Source organism: Patiria miniata, unplaced genomic scaffold (genome assembly GCF_015706575.1).
Source record: "Patiria miniata isolate m_02_andy unplaced genomic scaffold, ASM1570657v1 HiC_scaffold_28, whole genome shotgun sequence".
Classification (NCBI taxonomy): Eukaryota; Metazoa; Echinodermata; class Asteroidea; order Valvatida; family Asterinidae; genus Patiria; species Patiria miniata.
The window spans coordinates 2,777,731-2,794,925 of NW_024037067.1; the positions used below are offsets into that span (position 1 = coordinate 2,777,731).

The 17,195-nt window shown below is 38.8% G+C and overlaps 1 protein-coding gene across 1 annotated transcript in view; it reads right to left on the bottom strand.

Moving 5' to 3' along the window:
- The window catches only part of LOC119734749 (myosin-10-like), a 47,422-nt gene extending 30,402 nt beyond the window's left edge, over positions 1-17,020 (bottom strand). Inside the window, 3 exon segments of the mRNA XM_038208294.1 lie at positions 1,073-1,100; positions 10,074-10,230; positions 16,391-17,020. Coding sequence (XP_038064222.1) covers positions 1,073-1,100; positions 10,074-10,230; positions 16,391-16,720 — 515 coding nt within the window. The 5' untranslated portion in view covers positions 16,721-17,020.
- Positions 17,021-17,195: the final 175 nt, after the last annotated feature.

Genomic DNA, 17,195 nt, shown 5'->3' on the forward strand with positions numbered 1-17,195 from the left:
TCTTGTCTCCCCCCCCCCCCCCATTTTTAAAGAGGGTTGGTAGTGGGATGATCGTTTTACTTGTAAAGATTAGTGGCTCTATGAGAAACATTTTCAGCAAGGAGAATAAGGTTACAAGTTCTAAGTTTGTCTTCTGAAAGCATGTGGCAAATGATCTGTACTTTTCCATCCTAAATACAAATGGGCATTTCAACATTTTGTTGACGCACATCTTCTGTCTTCCATTTACATGTAACCTTACACAAGTAGGTTTCAAATCTGGGGTATTGTTCTGTGCAATAACAACAATCCCAAGCAGATCATACATGTTGGTCTAACATTGCTTTCATTTGAAACAAGTTGTAGCACATCAAAAGTTTCTAAAACAAGTACCTTTGGAGTAAATCCTCCTCTCCCCACCTTGATATATATACAATTAAATTATCGCGGTAGAATCACTGCTGCGTGTGAAATATTGTCCAATTACATGATATACAAATGGATGCGGAACGCGCAAAATCTGAGACAAGCAAAACATATTGTACAAAAATTCCATAGGGTTGTCTAAGGGGCGTGGCTAACTCGCAAACGGCGATAGGTCAATTCGTTTATGTGAGAAAGACAGGACAGTGTTGCTCAGAATGTGTTTACTCCATTCCGGGACATGTTGGGGATGTCTTGACATGAAACTACCCTTGGAGTAGTAATCCACAGTAATCCTAAGATTCTACCATGGGAAAACTCACTAGGAATCCATTCCCATGGAAGAGATAAGCCTACAAGATCCTTGATGGGTAATCAATACAGGAATTGTGTTAATTGTCGCAAGAAACAAATTGTAAACAGAAGGAAAACTAGAGGGCTGAACATTAAATCTCAAATGTTCAATCAAGAATACCATCTTGATCAGTAAATTGCTGGTGACACTGCCTGTATTGGAGCAATACTAGATTTGTTTGGCAATGAACAAAATGATAACACTGAGCCATGAAGGGTAATCTCCAGTGGTTAGCCGTGAACTTGCTTAGGAAATCTTCCATTTCTTGTCAAGTGTAGAAATCAGTGAACATGATGACTCATAAATGGAACTCACGTGCACAGGATGGACTGGTCTTCACGGTCTGTAGAGAAATAAAAAGAGAAGAGAAAAGACAAGACAGATTTAATCGTGAGGATCAGTCATTTTTGAAACCGAGGACAATCAAATGCTGTGACAGTCTTCTTTTACAGCTTGCTGGTTTGCAGGATTTGATGATTTGGTATTTTTAATTCACCGACATGTACGTTGTTCTTCTTTTTCCATGGTTCAGATAATTACCGAAACAAACATAATGGACACATTGCAAAAGTACTTATGAGCATGAATGCATCTGCTTCACTCAAGCAAAGCTGTTATCAACGAGTCTAAATTGCTGGTGACTCCTCAGCTTATTGAGTATTGCGATGGATCACTTCATTCATCTATCATCAATTTATTTATATCCTCGTCTGATAGGAGATATCTGTTCTTAAATCAAATAAGCTGCAAGTGGATCTAAGTTTAAGCTGTGGATATTTTGGCTTAAAATGGGTAAAAGTGAAACTTGGAAATGGCCCAAAACCAAAGAGGAACTAATTGTAACATGCATGTCAGTTTGTATAAATGTGCACATTGAAATGAATTAGGGATTACCTGAACGATAACATTGCTGAATCTAACAGCATAATACAACAGCAGGGAATAGATTCTGTTGTATTCAGGACATTAGATGCTCAATTATTTGTGACTGACATACTGTACAGTCAGTTAGAGGTGACCTCAATAATCTAGCAAGTTGCCTTTTGGGGACATGATGGAATTGCTCTTGTGGCTGATATTTGGCTGACCATGGACTGATTGACTTGGGGCAGTGTTGACTCAAGGTTCATAACTCTTGTCACTTGTCAAGTTTTTTGACAAACGACCCCACACTCGCCTAGCTTTCAAGAACCTTTTTAACAATTGTTCATTAGTTGTGTGCCCTTCCATTTCCTGGGGTATGTGCTGTGAATTGTTCAAATTCTGTTTTGCCGGGCATGGGTTAGGCAGCCAGCCGTCCCCAAGTTATTTTGGCTCGCTGGAATACATGTAGGTCTGGTTTGGTACCGGTAGAATGGTTACCAATTCAGTGCTGTAGAACCCAGATCTACTACTTTTCAACTTCATGAGGCTTGGTACCGGTACTTCCCTTTACTATTTAGAATAATCAGGAATTTGAGAATCTTTCAAGCCATTTAGTTAAAGTTGCATTTGAGCAATACAAAAAAAGAAATATTCCAACTTTATCATACTTGTCTCAATTTTCAATGGCTACCAATAGAAACTAACGAAGCAAGACGAGCAACTCTTTTTTGCAGTGTGCATACATGTAGGTCACAATTCTCATATTTGTATAACAATTGTACAAATTTGGCATTGGGATCAGAGAGTTTGGGTCTATTTAATTTCCTGTGTGCAACTGTACACGCCCTACTGTCAGTGTCAGACTATGGAACTTGGAAGTGGTTTAGCATGGCTGTCCTTCACAACAGCTTGAATAGGGCTCAGCTTCCAGACAATTTGCATACACGCAAGGTCCTTACTAAACAATCCACAATGTCCTTTGTGGGCTAACAATCCACACAATATGTATGGTACTCAATGGAATGCTTGTATAACCTAAGGTGTGTAGGCAATGTCATACCACTGCTAGGATGTGGGCGTGTACGGACTGTGCAGTATGCCTGCATACTGAAACTACTGGTACTTGTGTGGTAGTTTCAGCTTTATGGGTAAAGCTCCTCTATGGCGACTACCTCAAATGCCTACTGAAAAAAAACATGTACTGTAACAATATGTACATTGCACTTCATGTATGAACTCATTCAGCTGTGTGCATAACATACGTGTACATGTTCAATATGAGTCCTAACTTCATGTACACGACATGACATTAGTGGGTGTAACCACTTGGCACATTGTTTCACCTCTGATGTTTTGGGAATGTTGCTATATGTTTTGCCCCGTGTTCTGATTAACAAATTGAGTCATTTATAAAACAAGTTAAAAAAGAGTAAAGGTTGGAAAAAATCTTCAAACCAAATGTCAAGCACACTGGACATTGATGCATTCCTGCTTTAAATCCATAACCTAAGTTCCATTTTGTCCCATCATAAGCAAGCTATGAAAATTCAAGACAGGAATTCTCAGAACAAATAATCCAAACCTTTCACAAAGCTGGAAGTTATTTACCATAAATAAACACCAGACCAAGGGCAACAACCTAGCCAGAGAATTGAACCACCACCATACGATCTTGACATGTCAAACTTAATAGAAACACTGTAAATGAAAAAAAACAGAAACAGCATGCCAAATGCCCTCCACTGTACAAACGGGTTCGTACAAACAATGTATTGCATTTATCAAGAGATGTTATGCTTTATGGTGCCAACTACAGTTGTGCACATACAATGTACATGTACATGTAGTTGTCAACTCACAGCTCATACATGTAATGCCCAACCCTGCTCCATCCACTGGATCCATCTACATTGTATTTTACATTTCAATTGGATCCTGTTGGATTAAGCAGTAACTTTGACCTTGTTCCTGTTGAAATCTGTTGGATTCAGCAGGCAACTGAACACATTCAGAGTCAGATACTGTTGGGTACTGGTAAATAACAGCAATTTGGATTCTGTTGGATCCAGCAGGAAAGTAAGGCACAGTTGGATTCTGTTGGATTGACCTTCCCAATCATTATACATACATGTACGTTCAGGTACCCAACAACTTGGCAAGTTGGGTTGTGTTAGACCGTGTTGGATTGAGCAGGAAACTCATACTTGAGACAAGAGTAACAGTCAGACTCTGTTGGAACTGGCAGGGTAGTACTGGGGAACTGTTAAGAATCAGCACAATGAGTGCATGTAATTCAAATATATGTGTTTGTAACAGACATCACCATTCGAGTGGAACCATTATTACTACCGGTAGATGTCATTTTTTGGACCCTTTCATCTGCAACCACTTCTCATCCATCACATAACAACATGAACAAAGTATGGTATAATCCTACCCTACCACTGACCACCAAGTTCCTCTGTCTGATGAGGGGGGCTTCCAGATTGGCTCCAATGCCAGGAAATCATAGCAATTTCCTTTCCACAATTACAGGTCAACACTTTTAGGTTTGCGTGCCATCAGATCATATTTTAAAGTACTTTTCCAAAACAACATAATATGCGTAGAGGGTAAAGATGAGAGGACGAAATGGACCAAATGTGGATCTGTTTTTCAGTTCATGTAAATAGTGTTTTGACGTGACATATTACAGGTAGATGTCACAACTCACTTTGTTGTTCTTGTGGCAATTATTTTTTAAATTTTTAATTTTTATTATTGTTGAATTATAACTTTGATCATCTTTTTCTCAAGCAGTCAAAGTGTCTGAATAATTTTTCTGATTTATTTATTAATTACTTTTGTTTGGTTGTTTGGCAATTCTCCCCTCAAGTTAAGTACTCTCACAATATTCTCAAGATACATGTACATTATGTACATGTAAATAACATCAACTTTAACACTGAAATATCTGGTTGTATTTATTACAGCCTGAAAAATACAGATGTCTATTAATCATTCTGCCTTTTTCTTTTGCAATGTTAGTCCGAAATTCAAGACCAGGCATACAGAAGCATCCACTACTGCAGACCCTAGTACCTATCCACACCAAGCAGGAATCCTGAATATGAAGAGATATTCTTATCAATCCCTTATGTCAATGTTGACAGATTTATGAAAGCTTAAAGCTCAGGAATTTCTCGAAAATGATCCCTTGAGATAGTAAATCAAAGTCGCTTCTGAGATGGGTGTCTTGATCCAAAGAGTACATTTGTTCATGTTATCTTGGACCAATGACATTTGGGAAAAGACTGGCACACGTTGGTCTCAGAGGAAACCAACATTTATATTATTCCGATGGACTACAAAGTGAAGGGACAGCAGAGAAAATGTGAGTTAAATGAGCAACATTCTTGGCTGGGTAAAAAGCAAAAATACCGTACTGTCAATTAAAAAAGGTTAGTAATTAAAAGTACTTTATTAACCAAATTCCCAATTCATACCCAAGACACGATCATGAGAATGACTGCATGAATGTTGCCTAGCTACAACGATTAGTTTGAATACCAGACAAACAATTATTCATGTGTAATCTCATTTTGAAGGTAGAGGGGAAATATTGCATTTGTGGTGATTAACTGGAGGTGTAAGTCAGTTTCAGCTTTAATTAATTTCACTTGGCCGAGTAACTCTGGACTTACCATACCGTACCTCAAGGTGTAATGCAATTATGTATTCATGTTCATGTAGGTAAGGATGGTGGTAAATGTGAGCTTGTGTAGTCCACGTTTATCTAATCATGACATTATATGATAAACTTGGAATATTTAATCAGCTTAGGAGAGCTCAGCTTTTATACAGAACTGTCCGCGAATATGCATTTCAAATGAAGTATACCCAGTTTTGTACATGTACTAACCTAACGATATGAAAAAGGAGATAGTTCAAAAGACTTCTATTTCTATTTATTGGTAAATGGAACTTTTAAGTTGTCATCAATTAGCTCACTTACTCTATGAGTATGAATTGTTTTTAAAATATCTTTATCACTTCATGCCTTATCTACATACTTGTAATAAGTAAAACTCTTAAAGGACAATTTTATGACCAGACTTGAACGTCAAAATACAATGTACAATGTGATGTCAACTATTCTGGGAAGGTATTCCTCCATGGTTAACCACAAAATGAAACATCATACATCTTACTACTCCTATCCAATATGTGGTTGACCCACAGCAGCATTCCACTCTTGATACCCAATACCAACCACTGACATGCCAGAAACTGGCACCCTAGTGATAACAGCCATAGGTCAAACCAGAGCCCAGCAAAACAATGTCTACATTTCTCAATAAAATTATTGACCAGATACTGCACCACGGGCAACCTTCTTCTAGTTGATGGGATCTGAACCCACATTGTGCATGCATATATTCACTAAAACCACTGTCTCGATTAGTAATATCAATCAATGTATATTTTCATTACATTATGATTTCCTGAAGTTCAAATTGAAATCGATTATATTTCTTTGATATAACACATAAATGAAACATTAGGCCCTCTCCCCCCCCCCCCCAAAAAATAAATAAATATGGCTTCATGCTGTTTGGTTGAACACCAGCTGGTCAATTGATGCAACGGGTGTTTAAAGGTGCTGTACAACTATCCTTTATATTTCTGAACATGTTGGTGAGTATCTATTTAAGTAATCTCACTGCACCTTTAACACCTACATGTACAACCCACACTTCCTTCCTGCCGAGATTCTGTTCTCTTATCTCTCCACCTACGCCCAGGATGCAACACAAGTCAGCATGGTCCAAAAAACCAACGTTTCAAATGAAGAATACATGCAGCCTTTAAATTGTGTGCCCAGAGAAATATTCTTTTTATAAAGTGACTTGTTAAAGTAAGAGGTCATGTCATTACAGTGTTCTGCAGCTCATTTGAATATGATAATTGCATGCTAATTTATCATGCTGACCTAACAAACTATTCCACCAGTCAATGAGTTAACATTAACAGAACAAGAAGACATAACTTCTTATTAGTTCTAAAGTCCCTTCATTTTGAAAGCTTGAAAGCAGAACGTCAACAGTCATTAGTTGTAACATGCATCAACATTTTTCAAGTGTGACATGTCAAAACCCTTATGTGAACACAGGTGGAAAACTCATTCCTCTGAAATATAATAACAATTGCAAACTAATGTTGTCTGTCCAATGTAAGAATCATATTGGTTGTACTAAATGCATATGTACATGTACCATTTTAAAGGGTATCTTTGATACATTCCCCTTTCTCCATCATAGAATGATATAACCGCAACCTTTTTTGTGCCACGCCCTTTTCACATTTGCAAGATTCTGCTAAATAATTCACAGTAAACCTATCACCAGACACAATTTGTGTTGTAGCTCGACAGGACAAGAAAATACATGACTGGACAAACTTCTCTGCCTTTGTAACATATGGTAGCATGGCAGTTGCCTGTCCAGGTATCATACAATGTCCAAACACGATGGTACCTACGCACTACCTACCACCATGGTACCTACCACTGAGTGAGATTCTAATGAGGTCATTATTCTACTCCATTCACTGTCAGGAAACCAACCCCTCAGCTGGATACCAGTTAACTAAAGAAGGGAGGGAAACCGCTCAAAGAGAGGAAATCCTGCTTAAGATTACCACAATGTGGTGGAAAAGAAACAGCTAAACAAAATCAACGTTGGTGCTTCTTCTTTGGGTCCTTGCTTTATGATTGGGCAGAGTTAAGGGTGGGTTTAACTCCAATAAAATACACAAAGTAAATGTAATTTAACACAACATAGGTACGGAAAGCATCCGACTTCTGTGCTATTTGGCACACAACCTGAAAAAGAAGGGGTGATGATACAATTTTAACAAAGTATGTTTTGTCAGAAGTCTTCTGGACACAAGTAACAAGACGTGAAAATGTTTGAAGTCATTACATGTCATAAAGAGTAGTTCAGGCTTATGAAATTTAGATGGAGCATTTAACAAAAGCTAGCTGACTTCAAGAATGTTTGAGCCCAAGCTTACAATTTCAAAAGCCTGCCATCAAAAAGGTGTTGTCCGAGTGAAATACATGTATGACCTACGATTCTTGAAATTGATACCTCTGCTATTCAGGCTCTCAAATGGATCTTTAAACTAAGAACCTGCATAACTGGCTGTTTTAATTTACACATTATTCATTGCCACAGAAAAGGCAAACTTTAGCTTATGAATTCTGGTTACTACATAATGTCGTCTCGGCTTTGGAATTCCTGGATCCATAAACCCAGCCCACACAACCCCTGGTTTTTGTTTATAAATTCCTGGCTTTTCTCTGGCCAAACAACTCCAACAGGTATAATGAACCATGTGACCCGAGGTTGACCTCTCAGTAAATCTGAGTGAATTGTTTGGAAAGGCGGGACTCTAAGAAAGTTGAGCTGGTAACCCTAGCATCGCCTGGTGTCATGTGACTTGGCTTGATATGCAAATTTGTATACCCATGAATCTGGCTTATCAGGATAACAATCAGGATTAACCCTTACTCCCTGCAGGACCAAGTCCCTCCAAAATCCAAAAGTCATCAAATCTTGTCGTGCACATGCTCAGTTGGAATCCTGAACTGGCTTATTCTTTGGAGGGATTAAATCAAATGGAAAGTGTTTGCAGCGAAACCTACCGATAGCTGTACATAAGGTTATTCTCAAAAGCTTAAATGCAATCCCCAATTGAATGCGTTGGCCCAGTTGGAGTTATTGTGATCGTTTGCATCCGTGACTTTGCCGCTGGGGAACAAGCATGGACAAAACTATCCTGGAACAGAATGAGCATAATACTGTAGGGTCTACAAGCGACAATTGAAACTGTTTCTATTGCTAGGGGGTATGGCTTTATTGTCTAGTAATAACTCATGTCAAAGTTTTGGCCTTTTTATTGCACTTGTTAGCATATTTGCACAGAATGTACAGGTGTTGTACATGTACCATACACTTCATGTACATGGACAGTACTTCCTCAAACCAAACATACATCTACCGGTCTACCAACACACCTGAAACCTAGAAAAGACCTTCACACAGACTGTATAGACTACACGTACAGCCACCATCTACCGTTTTTCTAACTTCCTGTTCATGAACAATAGGTCCTCTGCTGGGTGGGGCTTCTTGTAGGCCTATCTCAAAAAGAGGCGTGGCTGCATGCATGTTCCTAAAAAAAAAGAGGCGTGGTTGCATACATTTACCAGAAGCATGGTTGCATACACATGTACATGTATGTATGTACACACGCACAGTGCAGTTTTGTGGCTTTGCAATTGTCAGGGTTGTTATTTAAGTACAACAACACAAGTCTATTTAAGCAAAACCTTGATGACTGTAGACATAACCTCAATACAACTGAATTCATTATTGCCAAGTTAAATGTGTACTATACATGTACATGTACCGGTACCAGCACAAGTAGTGGGCAGTCAATTCCAACTGAAACCAGTCAAATGTAAACAGTAAATTGGCACGTATGGCGCAGACATGAATCCATATACATGCATACCGTACATGTGTGTGTGATGAATGTCTGTGTATGCTTTCAGTTTCAACTCAACTCTGACGGATGACAATTTGGTTATTTACATGTATCAATGTATGCAACTTTGCATGGTGGTGGTATGAACTAGTAAAGGTTTGCAGTAACACCATCTAGAAATCTCTTTTGGGAAGATGTGTGGTTCTGAAGAAAAAAAACACCAAAAAGAACCACACATCTTCCCAAAAGAGATGTCTACATGGTGTTACCGCAAACCTTCATGAGTATTTATCAATGGGTTGTTCTTTAGAAATATCTATTTTGACCTTAACGTCAACAGCTCTGGAGCTACATGTAAACAATAAACATGTATGTCATTAACACAAAAGAGCTTGCTTGAGTAGCAACACTTAGCTTGTAGCTTGGAAGTAGATCAGAACTCTCTAATCAATACTACCAGAGTTTTATCCTCTTTAGGTCATCAATGTCAGAGTTGGCAGGAGCCTTGCCTTAAACACATGCAAGTTATTTAATATGTCAAGCAATAACTGCTTACCACATGATCATGGGTAAGGCTTTTCCTTTATGTTTAGTATGTATACTGACAGATAAGCAATGCTTGTGGGTAACTCCAGCATGAACTCTAGATGTCAAACAATCAACAATGGTGATTGACTTGAATTGACTATGGTAACCACTATTGGGCACTGAACTGGGAAGGAATCAGTTCCAAAAGATGTGAAAATCACAAACGAGTGCTCAAGACTCATTGGAGTCTGGCCTTCGACTCTACTAACTGAGAAGCCGAGTATGAGTGTTCAACTCTTAAGACTCGGTAATGTCTTCTCTCAGACTCTAAGCATGAAGAAGTCTAGAATGGGCACTCAAGACTTGAGACACTGTCTAGTCTCGGACTCACCTTGCAGCATGCTATGATATGCAGTATCTGTGATAGCATAGACGTGAGGAGGCACCTCATGACGCTTCTTGCCCTTGTAGAGCTCAATGACCTTCTCTGAGTAAATGGGTAGCTTCTTGTAAGGGTTGACCACAACACAGAACAAGCCGGAATATGTCTGCACAAGAGAGAGAAAAAGAACATTTTATAGCAATATATTCCTTTGAAGTTAATGTATGGAGGTATACAATGGACAAAGACTGCATACAGAATAGCTTCAAGCTTTGGTAATTATAATTAAATCATTGATCTCATTAATTAACCCTGCGATAACTCCCTAGGCATTTTTGCTGGGATGTACTGTAACCTCAATGCTGCAAAACCCTTTAACTGCCTCCATGTACAAATAGCATACAGCATCAATCCTCCAAAATGTACGTTCTTTCTTGAATGTGTTTCTTGGAGGGGAGACCACTGCCTCAATCCTGCAAAATCCTCCGACAATCACTGTCAATATGTTGAGGCAGAGCCAGTGATATCCTGGAGCAGTGCGGAAGATTTCAAGTATAATCTAGGCCTAATGTATGCACGACTGAGCAAAGCTGAGCAAAGATGATTTTGATTTGGGAAGGTTAGGGTTAAAAATGTAGCATATCATGGATAAACATGTGATTTGGTGAACAATTTTGAAGTTCAAAAGCATTCTAGGAGTTTAACGAAAATACGAAAAGAATTAAGTACACAGAAGTAGCTTTTTTTTCTGCTAAGATTCCTGGTACGTCGATAGCACTGAAGTGTAAAAAGTATTAAGGAACACGTACATATAGCTATAGGTATGGGAGAAATCAAATGTGCTATTACAATCAATATGAAGAAGCAAATTTGCAAGAATCTGTCACATAATCCATTCAATTATTTGGATGTCAAGCCATGCTTGTTACATTTCTCCATTCGCCCAAATTATGTCATTGCATTAACTTTCCCCAGAATGACGTCTACAAAAACACACTCAAGTCCATACATGTACATCATATGCTTTATTATGTCAGTCATGCGTGTTAAGATTGCTTTCGTCAACCCATCTTGGTGGACGTCTCCTGCGCTAGATTGAAGGTGGACTGCACTTTAAGAGACCAACTAGCATTCCTAATCAATGGAGTTGTGCAGCACTGCATGCAATTCAAGTCTGGTGGGCCCATTACTTTGCCTTTTCATTGGATCATCTGCTGGTATTCACTCCAGCCTCTAGGCTTCCCTGCAATGACCACACTACACTCATGAAAGAACCGCCCAAGGAAATTTAAAAAAAAAAACAAGCACACAAACAGACAGACAACAGAGTTAAAAGACCCCTGGAATGGATTTCTCTCTGTGTAGACTTGTTTTGTGTCAAATACACAACAATGTTGGTTGGTTTTTAGCGAGTGAAAAGCAATTATAGTGAGGCTTTTACTGTTGGCGTCACAAGGGCATTTGCATTGTGTTTTTAACCAAATTCTTCCAAGTAAGGACAGGGCCTGTGTTTTCCCGCATCAAGTAAGCAAAATAACAGTGGGTCTTAGTATTAGTAATAGAGAGTGTTTATTACTACCAAATGCATGTGATTTAAGTGACCAATTCTGACAACCAGCGACAAATTTAAGGAACTGATGAAGCAGACAATCATTTAGTAGACACTTCAATGTATGTACATGTACCGTATATGGTTTGACATTGTTCTCCTGTATTTTAATGTTTGCTTCCAACCCCATACCCAAAGTTACCACTGGCCCAACACAAATATTTTGTCTCAAAAAAACCCTTTCTTTTATGAACTACAAAATGTAAGTTTAAGACAAAGTTGTTTTAATTATGAACACTGATTTTAGTTACACAAATAATTTTGCTGCTAAACGCAATGCCATCAACAGTGAAAACACAGTGACAAATCAATGCTTCTAAACTTGTAAACATTTGAAGACCACCACAAATATCTACCATGTACTCTTTAAAATTCTAGATATATGCAAGCAGACAGACACAACTACAATATTGTGAATAGAATTTGACCTTGCAGTGTCCTCAGTTGCCACTCCTTACCGATTCCAGCTGTGACAGCCAGGTTACACTGAAGAGTGGCTTTATGAGTTGAACAATGCAATGTATGATATCAAGAAGTGTTGGTTAAATTATCTGGTTACTGACACACTGACAAGAGCGACGACCATTATGATTTTATCTGATGGGTAAATGGGTCATTGAGGAGTTACAGTCTACTTTAGCGCTCAGTTTTGCTGGCTGTATTCAGGCACTGTTCATAACCCTTCCCATGCCCATTCCTAACTAATAATGTTTAGAGCTATAAGTTATTTGGTCTGAATGCTGTATTTGTGTGACATCATTGTTTGGAGTCACATGCGCTGACTAGTCTTGATATATGTTGGTCACTAACGTTTGAGGAAATTATTTCACTTAAATGTGGCTTTAAGAAATTTTGATATGATTTGATAGATTTAAATTACACACAGTAAGGGCAATGACAATGTACACGTATGTAACATGCAAAAAAAGGTAAAAATGTACCTGTATGACTTTATCAACCTCACAATTACAAAATGTATTATGATTTGAAAACAGTTGACACACTTGACAAGAATGCACAATTGTACCCCTGCAATGAATCAGTATTTAGCCATATCACTTCCGGGGCAGAGTACTCCGAAATGCTTTGCGTGGTTGACATGTGACCTTCACATATTTGAGGTAAACACCCCCATAAGGGAACCACAGGTGTGAAAGCCAAATTTGCAGTAAAACAGATTTTTTAAAGTTAGTTTTGGAAATGTGAAGTAATAAATAGACTAATCCAGCGACTACAAGCAGAAGCCATTACTGGCATGGTACCGGGGTACATTGTATCAACCAGAGTGCACCTGTAAAGGAAGCCTGGGGTTTGCCCCTTTAATAATACAATAAGTAAATTCCTTCCGGACATTCTTGTGGTATTTGGTGTTTAGTCTGTTCGCAGTCTGGTAAACTCAATGCAATTACAAGGTAGGATCATTCAATGTCATTGTTTTCACTTCCTGAGGTCATGATCCAACACTGACTACACTTGTCAGTATGTTTTGTTTTAAATATTCATAAGACACTTACTGCTATTGCTTGAGGTGGGGTTTCAAGTCCCAAATCTGTTAACCCTTACTCTCTGAGGGTAGTTTACTGCATGTCAGTTGGTTATGCCAATGCCCTCCAGCTGCAGTTATTTGGCAGATAACAAGTCTTAACAGTGAAGGCTCCAATTGGCAGGAGTTGGAGGCCCTGGAGGGTGCCTGATACTGACCAGCTGGGGGCACTCACTTTGTTATCAGAGGACTCTCATTGTTCTCTGTGGCATGTATTGGAGTGCCTGTCCAGTTACCCTTGAAATGACATGGCAGATATTGGAGGGCCATGCAAAAAACATAGGAGATTTTCTTGAGGCACAATTGGCATGCATTGGAGGGTCAAGTAGGGTAAGGGTTAAAGTACATAGAATGGCTGATTGGCTTTGATTGCACTGTAATGATTTAGGTGGATTTGGATAAGTTCCTAATACAATAACTGTAACATCTTTTCGATCAGAAATATGGACTAAGCTGTTGATTGGTCGATTTGGCTGCCATGCTTTTGTGCTGAAGACCTGAAGATGCTTGCTGAATGGTCAGAATCTGGATATGTCAAGATGCAGTCTTATTTTGCAATTAATCATCAAATCTGCTCGCATATCATGGACCCTTGCAGTGCAAAGGGATATATCGTAGACTACGACTTGACATGACATGTATTGACAGAAACTTCAAGGTGATCATGACTTCACTGCCAATTGTTGACGACTGTTACTGACAGCTACAATAAGTAATTTCTTAGTCATAACACAAAGCTTGATGCAGACACTCTGTCTACGACACCAGACACTTACAATGGTAAGCTAGCTATAGGAATCATCCTGTCATACTGCATCACAGTAATCAATACTAAGTCAAGTACATATACCGGTACATGCTTATGTACATGAAAAATAGTCTGGTTTTTGAACCACTATCCCCCAATTTTTTTTTTATAATTGCAGACAAGTTCTCTTAGGAATCAGCATGGCAATCCAAACCACAGACTACATACATGTAACTATGACTCACCAGTTAACAATTTCGTTCTTTTTTTTCAGCTATGATTTATCAATGTTAGCTGGTTTCACAGCATCCAACACTGCGCACATTCTATTGGACTTTAGGATCTTTAGTGAACACAAGATCTTGTTTAGCTGATCTTGTTGCATGGAGCCAGATTTATTTTGACAGCTGAATGTAATTGGATTCAAAAGGGGAAGTTACTATAGTTTGAAGCAGGCCAAGACCCAAAGTTTCAACTCAATCTACCCAGATGCCCTTCAGAAACACCAAGCTCTCCCTAAACCATCCAAGGGGTCCCACTAACAGGTCTCCTTGCATTCCTACACGCTCAGATTATTCCTCAAGGCTTTCTACTAAAGCACATGTATAAGCCCAGACTGACTGGCATTTATCAAAAGTGGCTTAGTCTAGAGGTCAGTGACCTCATCTGACCTCTGACATACATGTATAGGGATGTCATGACCCATTGAAGTTTTCTAACTTAAATGCGGTTAGTTCATTCAATGATGGAATGAGTAAATTGTATGCAAGTACCATTTGAGATGGCAGGCTCTGCAGAATTTAAAGCCCATTGAATGTCAAATATTTTCAAAGGCAATTTAAAATTTTGTCACATAAATTCAATCAAAATTTGAGAGGGAATTTAGTTCAAAAGGCTGAAACCAACAAGAACAGTGACAAAAAGAACATCAAAATATTCCTAAATTTTATAATTGAATTAGTTTTCTTCTATTAACCTAACAACGTCTAAAAATGTAAATAAAAAAAGAGTGCTCATGCATAGGAGTACAATAATAGGGGAAATGAAAATATTGATTCTCTTTTTCTTTTTCAAGTTGCTCAATAAAAACCTGCCACTTCAGTGCAGTAAGTATCTGTATAGCTGTATCTGTATCATTATAGTCAGTAAAGCATCCCAGGGCAAATGTCACACCAACTTAGAGAGAAGACAATGAGAAGAAATTACAGTTTTAGAGATGGGAGGAAAGCCCAGAAGATATTCTGGGGAAAACCCACTGAATCAGGTAGGGACTGAAAACCCAATCCACATATTGACATATAAATAATTAACATAATTACATATCACACCACGAATGAGAGATACAGGATTGAGTTGATGGGTAACTATAGTCTGTCAGCAGTGTCAGGTAAAATAATATTATAAATTCGGGGTGTGTAAGTGACTTTTTTAAAATTTTAATCTGCCTGATCACTGAGCAAACAGTGGCCCAGTTTGGCTCAGGATTCAAGCTGTGGTAGCCTATTGTCCTCTGGTATGCGGACACTATGGGCTTCTTTTATCGCAAGATTCCTGGCAGCCATGAAGTGCGGAAGCATTCATGCATGAGAAATCTGTCTGACAAACCAAAATTCTGTCAGAAGTTCACATTATGCCAGGATTGTTATTCTATTTTAATCCTCATGGACCTCTGGAAAGTTTGCATTTGCATACAACTGTTTCAATGCGCAACACTCTCAATACTACTTACTAGGCCAAAAAAACAAAACTGCCTCTGATTAAATGGCATTTGAAAATAGGGTTGGTAGGCAGAGATTTTTTTTTTTCAGAATTTTTTTGAGTGTTGACCATAATGTGTCTGCTGTAGTCAAGGGTAAACTTAATTGATGGATTTGGTTGTCAAAATAGGGCAGATACATGTACGGTAACTGGAAGCAGAACTGTTATTTGTTTGTCCTTGATAAGGCCAAAAAAAAATTGTTCTGCTTCCGGTTACCCTACCTCCGGTTACCCTACCTACCCTATTCGGACAGCCCCTACCCTAATTTTTTTTATGGGCAAAAAGAGGGGGAAAAAACGAAAAACATCAATTTCTAACTTTTACCTTTGACAACACACGGACGCCTCCATATGATTAAAAAAAAATTCCCTGACAGAATTTTGGTTAGTCAGACAGTCTCATACTGGTTTGTGCACAGGGTGACAAGTGATGGCCAGATATGGTAATCTTTTCCTGTTTTATTAAAACCAAAAGTAAAAGTGGCATTAAATTATTGTTGTCTTAATTATTGTTGTCTTAATTATTGTTGTCTTTTGATTTACATTTCTCTGCCTGCAGTGTCACTAGTGCCTGCTGTGTTAGTGTTAAATCTTAAATTTGGGGAACTTCGGAATAAAATCATAGCCTGGCTATAGGCCTAACGGGTATAAAAAAAAATGTGACTTACATAAATAAGGCCAGAGTAGTATCTGTCTTTGAGATTGTAGAGAACTGATGCTTCATTCAGACAGGTCAACTCGGCCATATCCTCCACTTTGTTGAACTTGGGAGGGTTCATCTTCTGAATGTCATCCTTGTTCACAACGCGAGACTTGTTATTGTCGGCGATTTCTACCGTGATGTTGTCGCCTTTCTCGCTTTTGATGCTTGCTGCCACGAAGCCATGGACCTCGTCCGGTACCCAGACAAGTCTCTTGGACGTCCATTCTGCCTGAGATGCTGGATCACTCACCAAATCCTTGTCTACAATCAAATATTTCAACTCCGCTGCCGCCATTTTGATTCCTGACTACTTCCGCACTCAATAGCAACGCGATATGCACAAGCCACGTTTTACCATACGAACTTCCAACTGAAGTTCACAACTGTCTCTGAACCAAAATTGGAGCCAATATCGTCAAAATGTTTGCTTGTGAGCTCTCAGACTTCTCATGCTCGTGAAAAGAAATTCAGAGTGTGGAAGCGTTTGCTGGTTTCGTTTTTGCGGTAAATGTTTCGGTAGAAGAGTTTTAGCGTGACTCACCTACCGGATCCCGGCGAGCCGAATCGCTATCGATATCAGAATAAAAATGGCATGGCATCCACCAACGAGGCTTGATTCTGATTGGTTGATTTGTCACGTGATGCTTTAGCTCGTACGCGTACGCGCTACGCGCTGTGTACATGTTAGGGGACACGCCCACAAACCCACAATTCACCAATTTGGCATTTTTATTGTATTTGTCATAGAATTCTGTTTTTTTGTTTTTTAT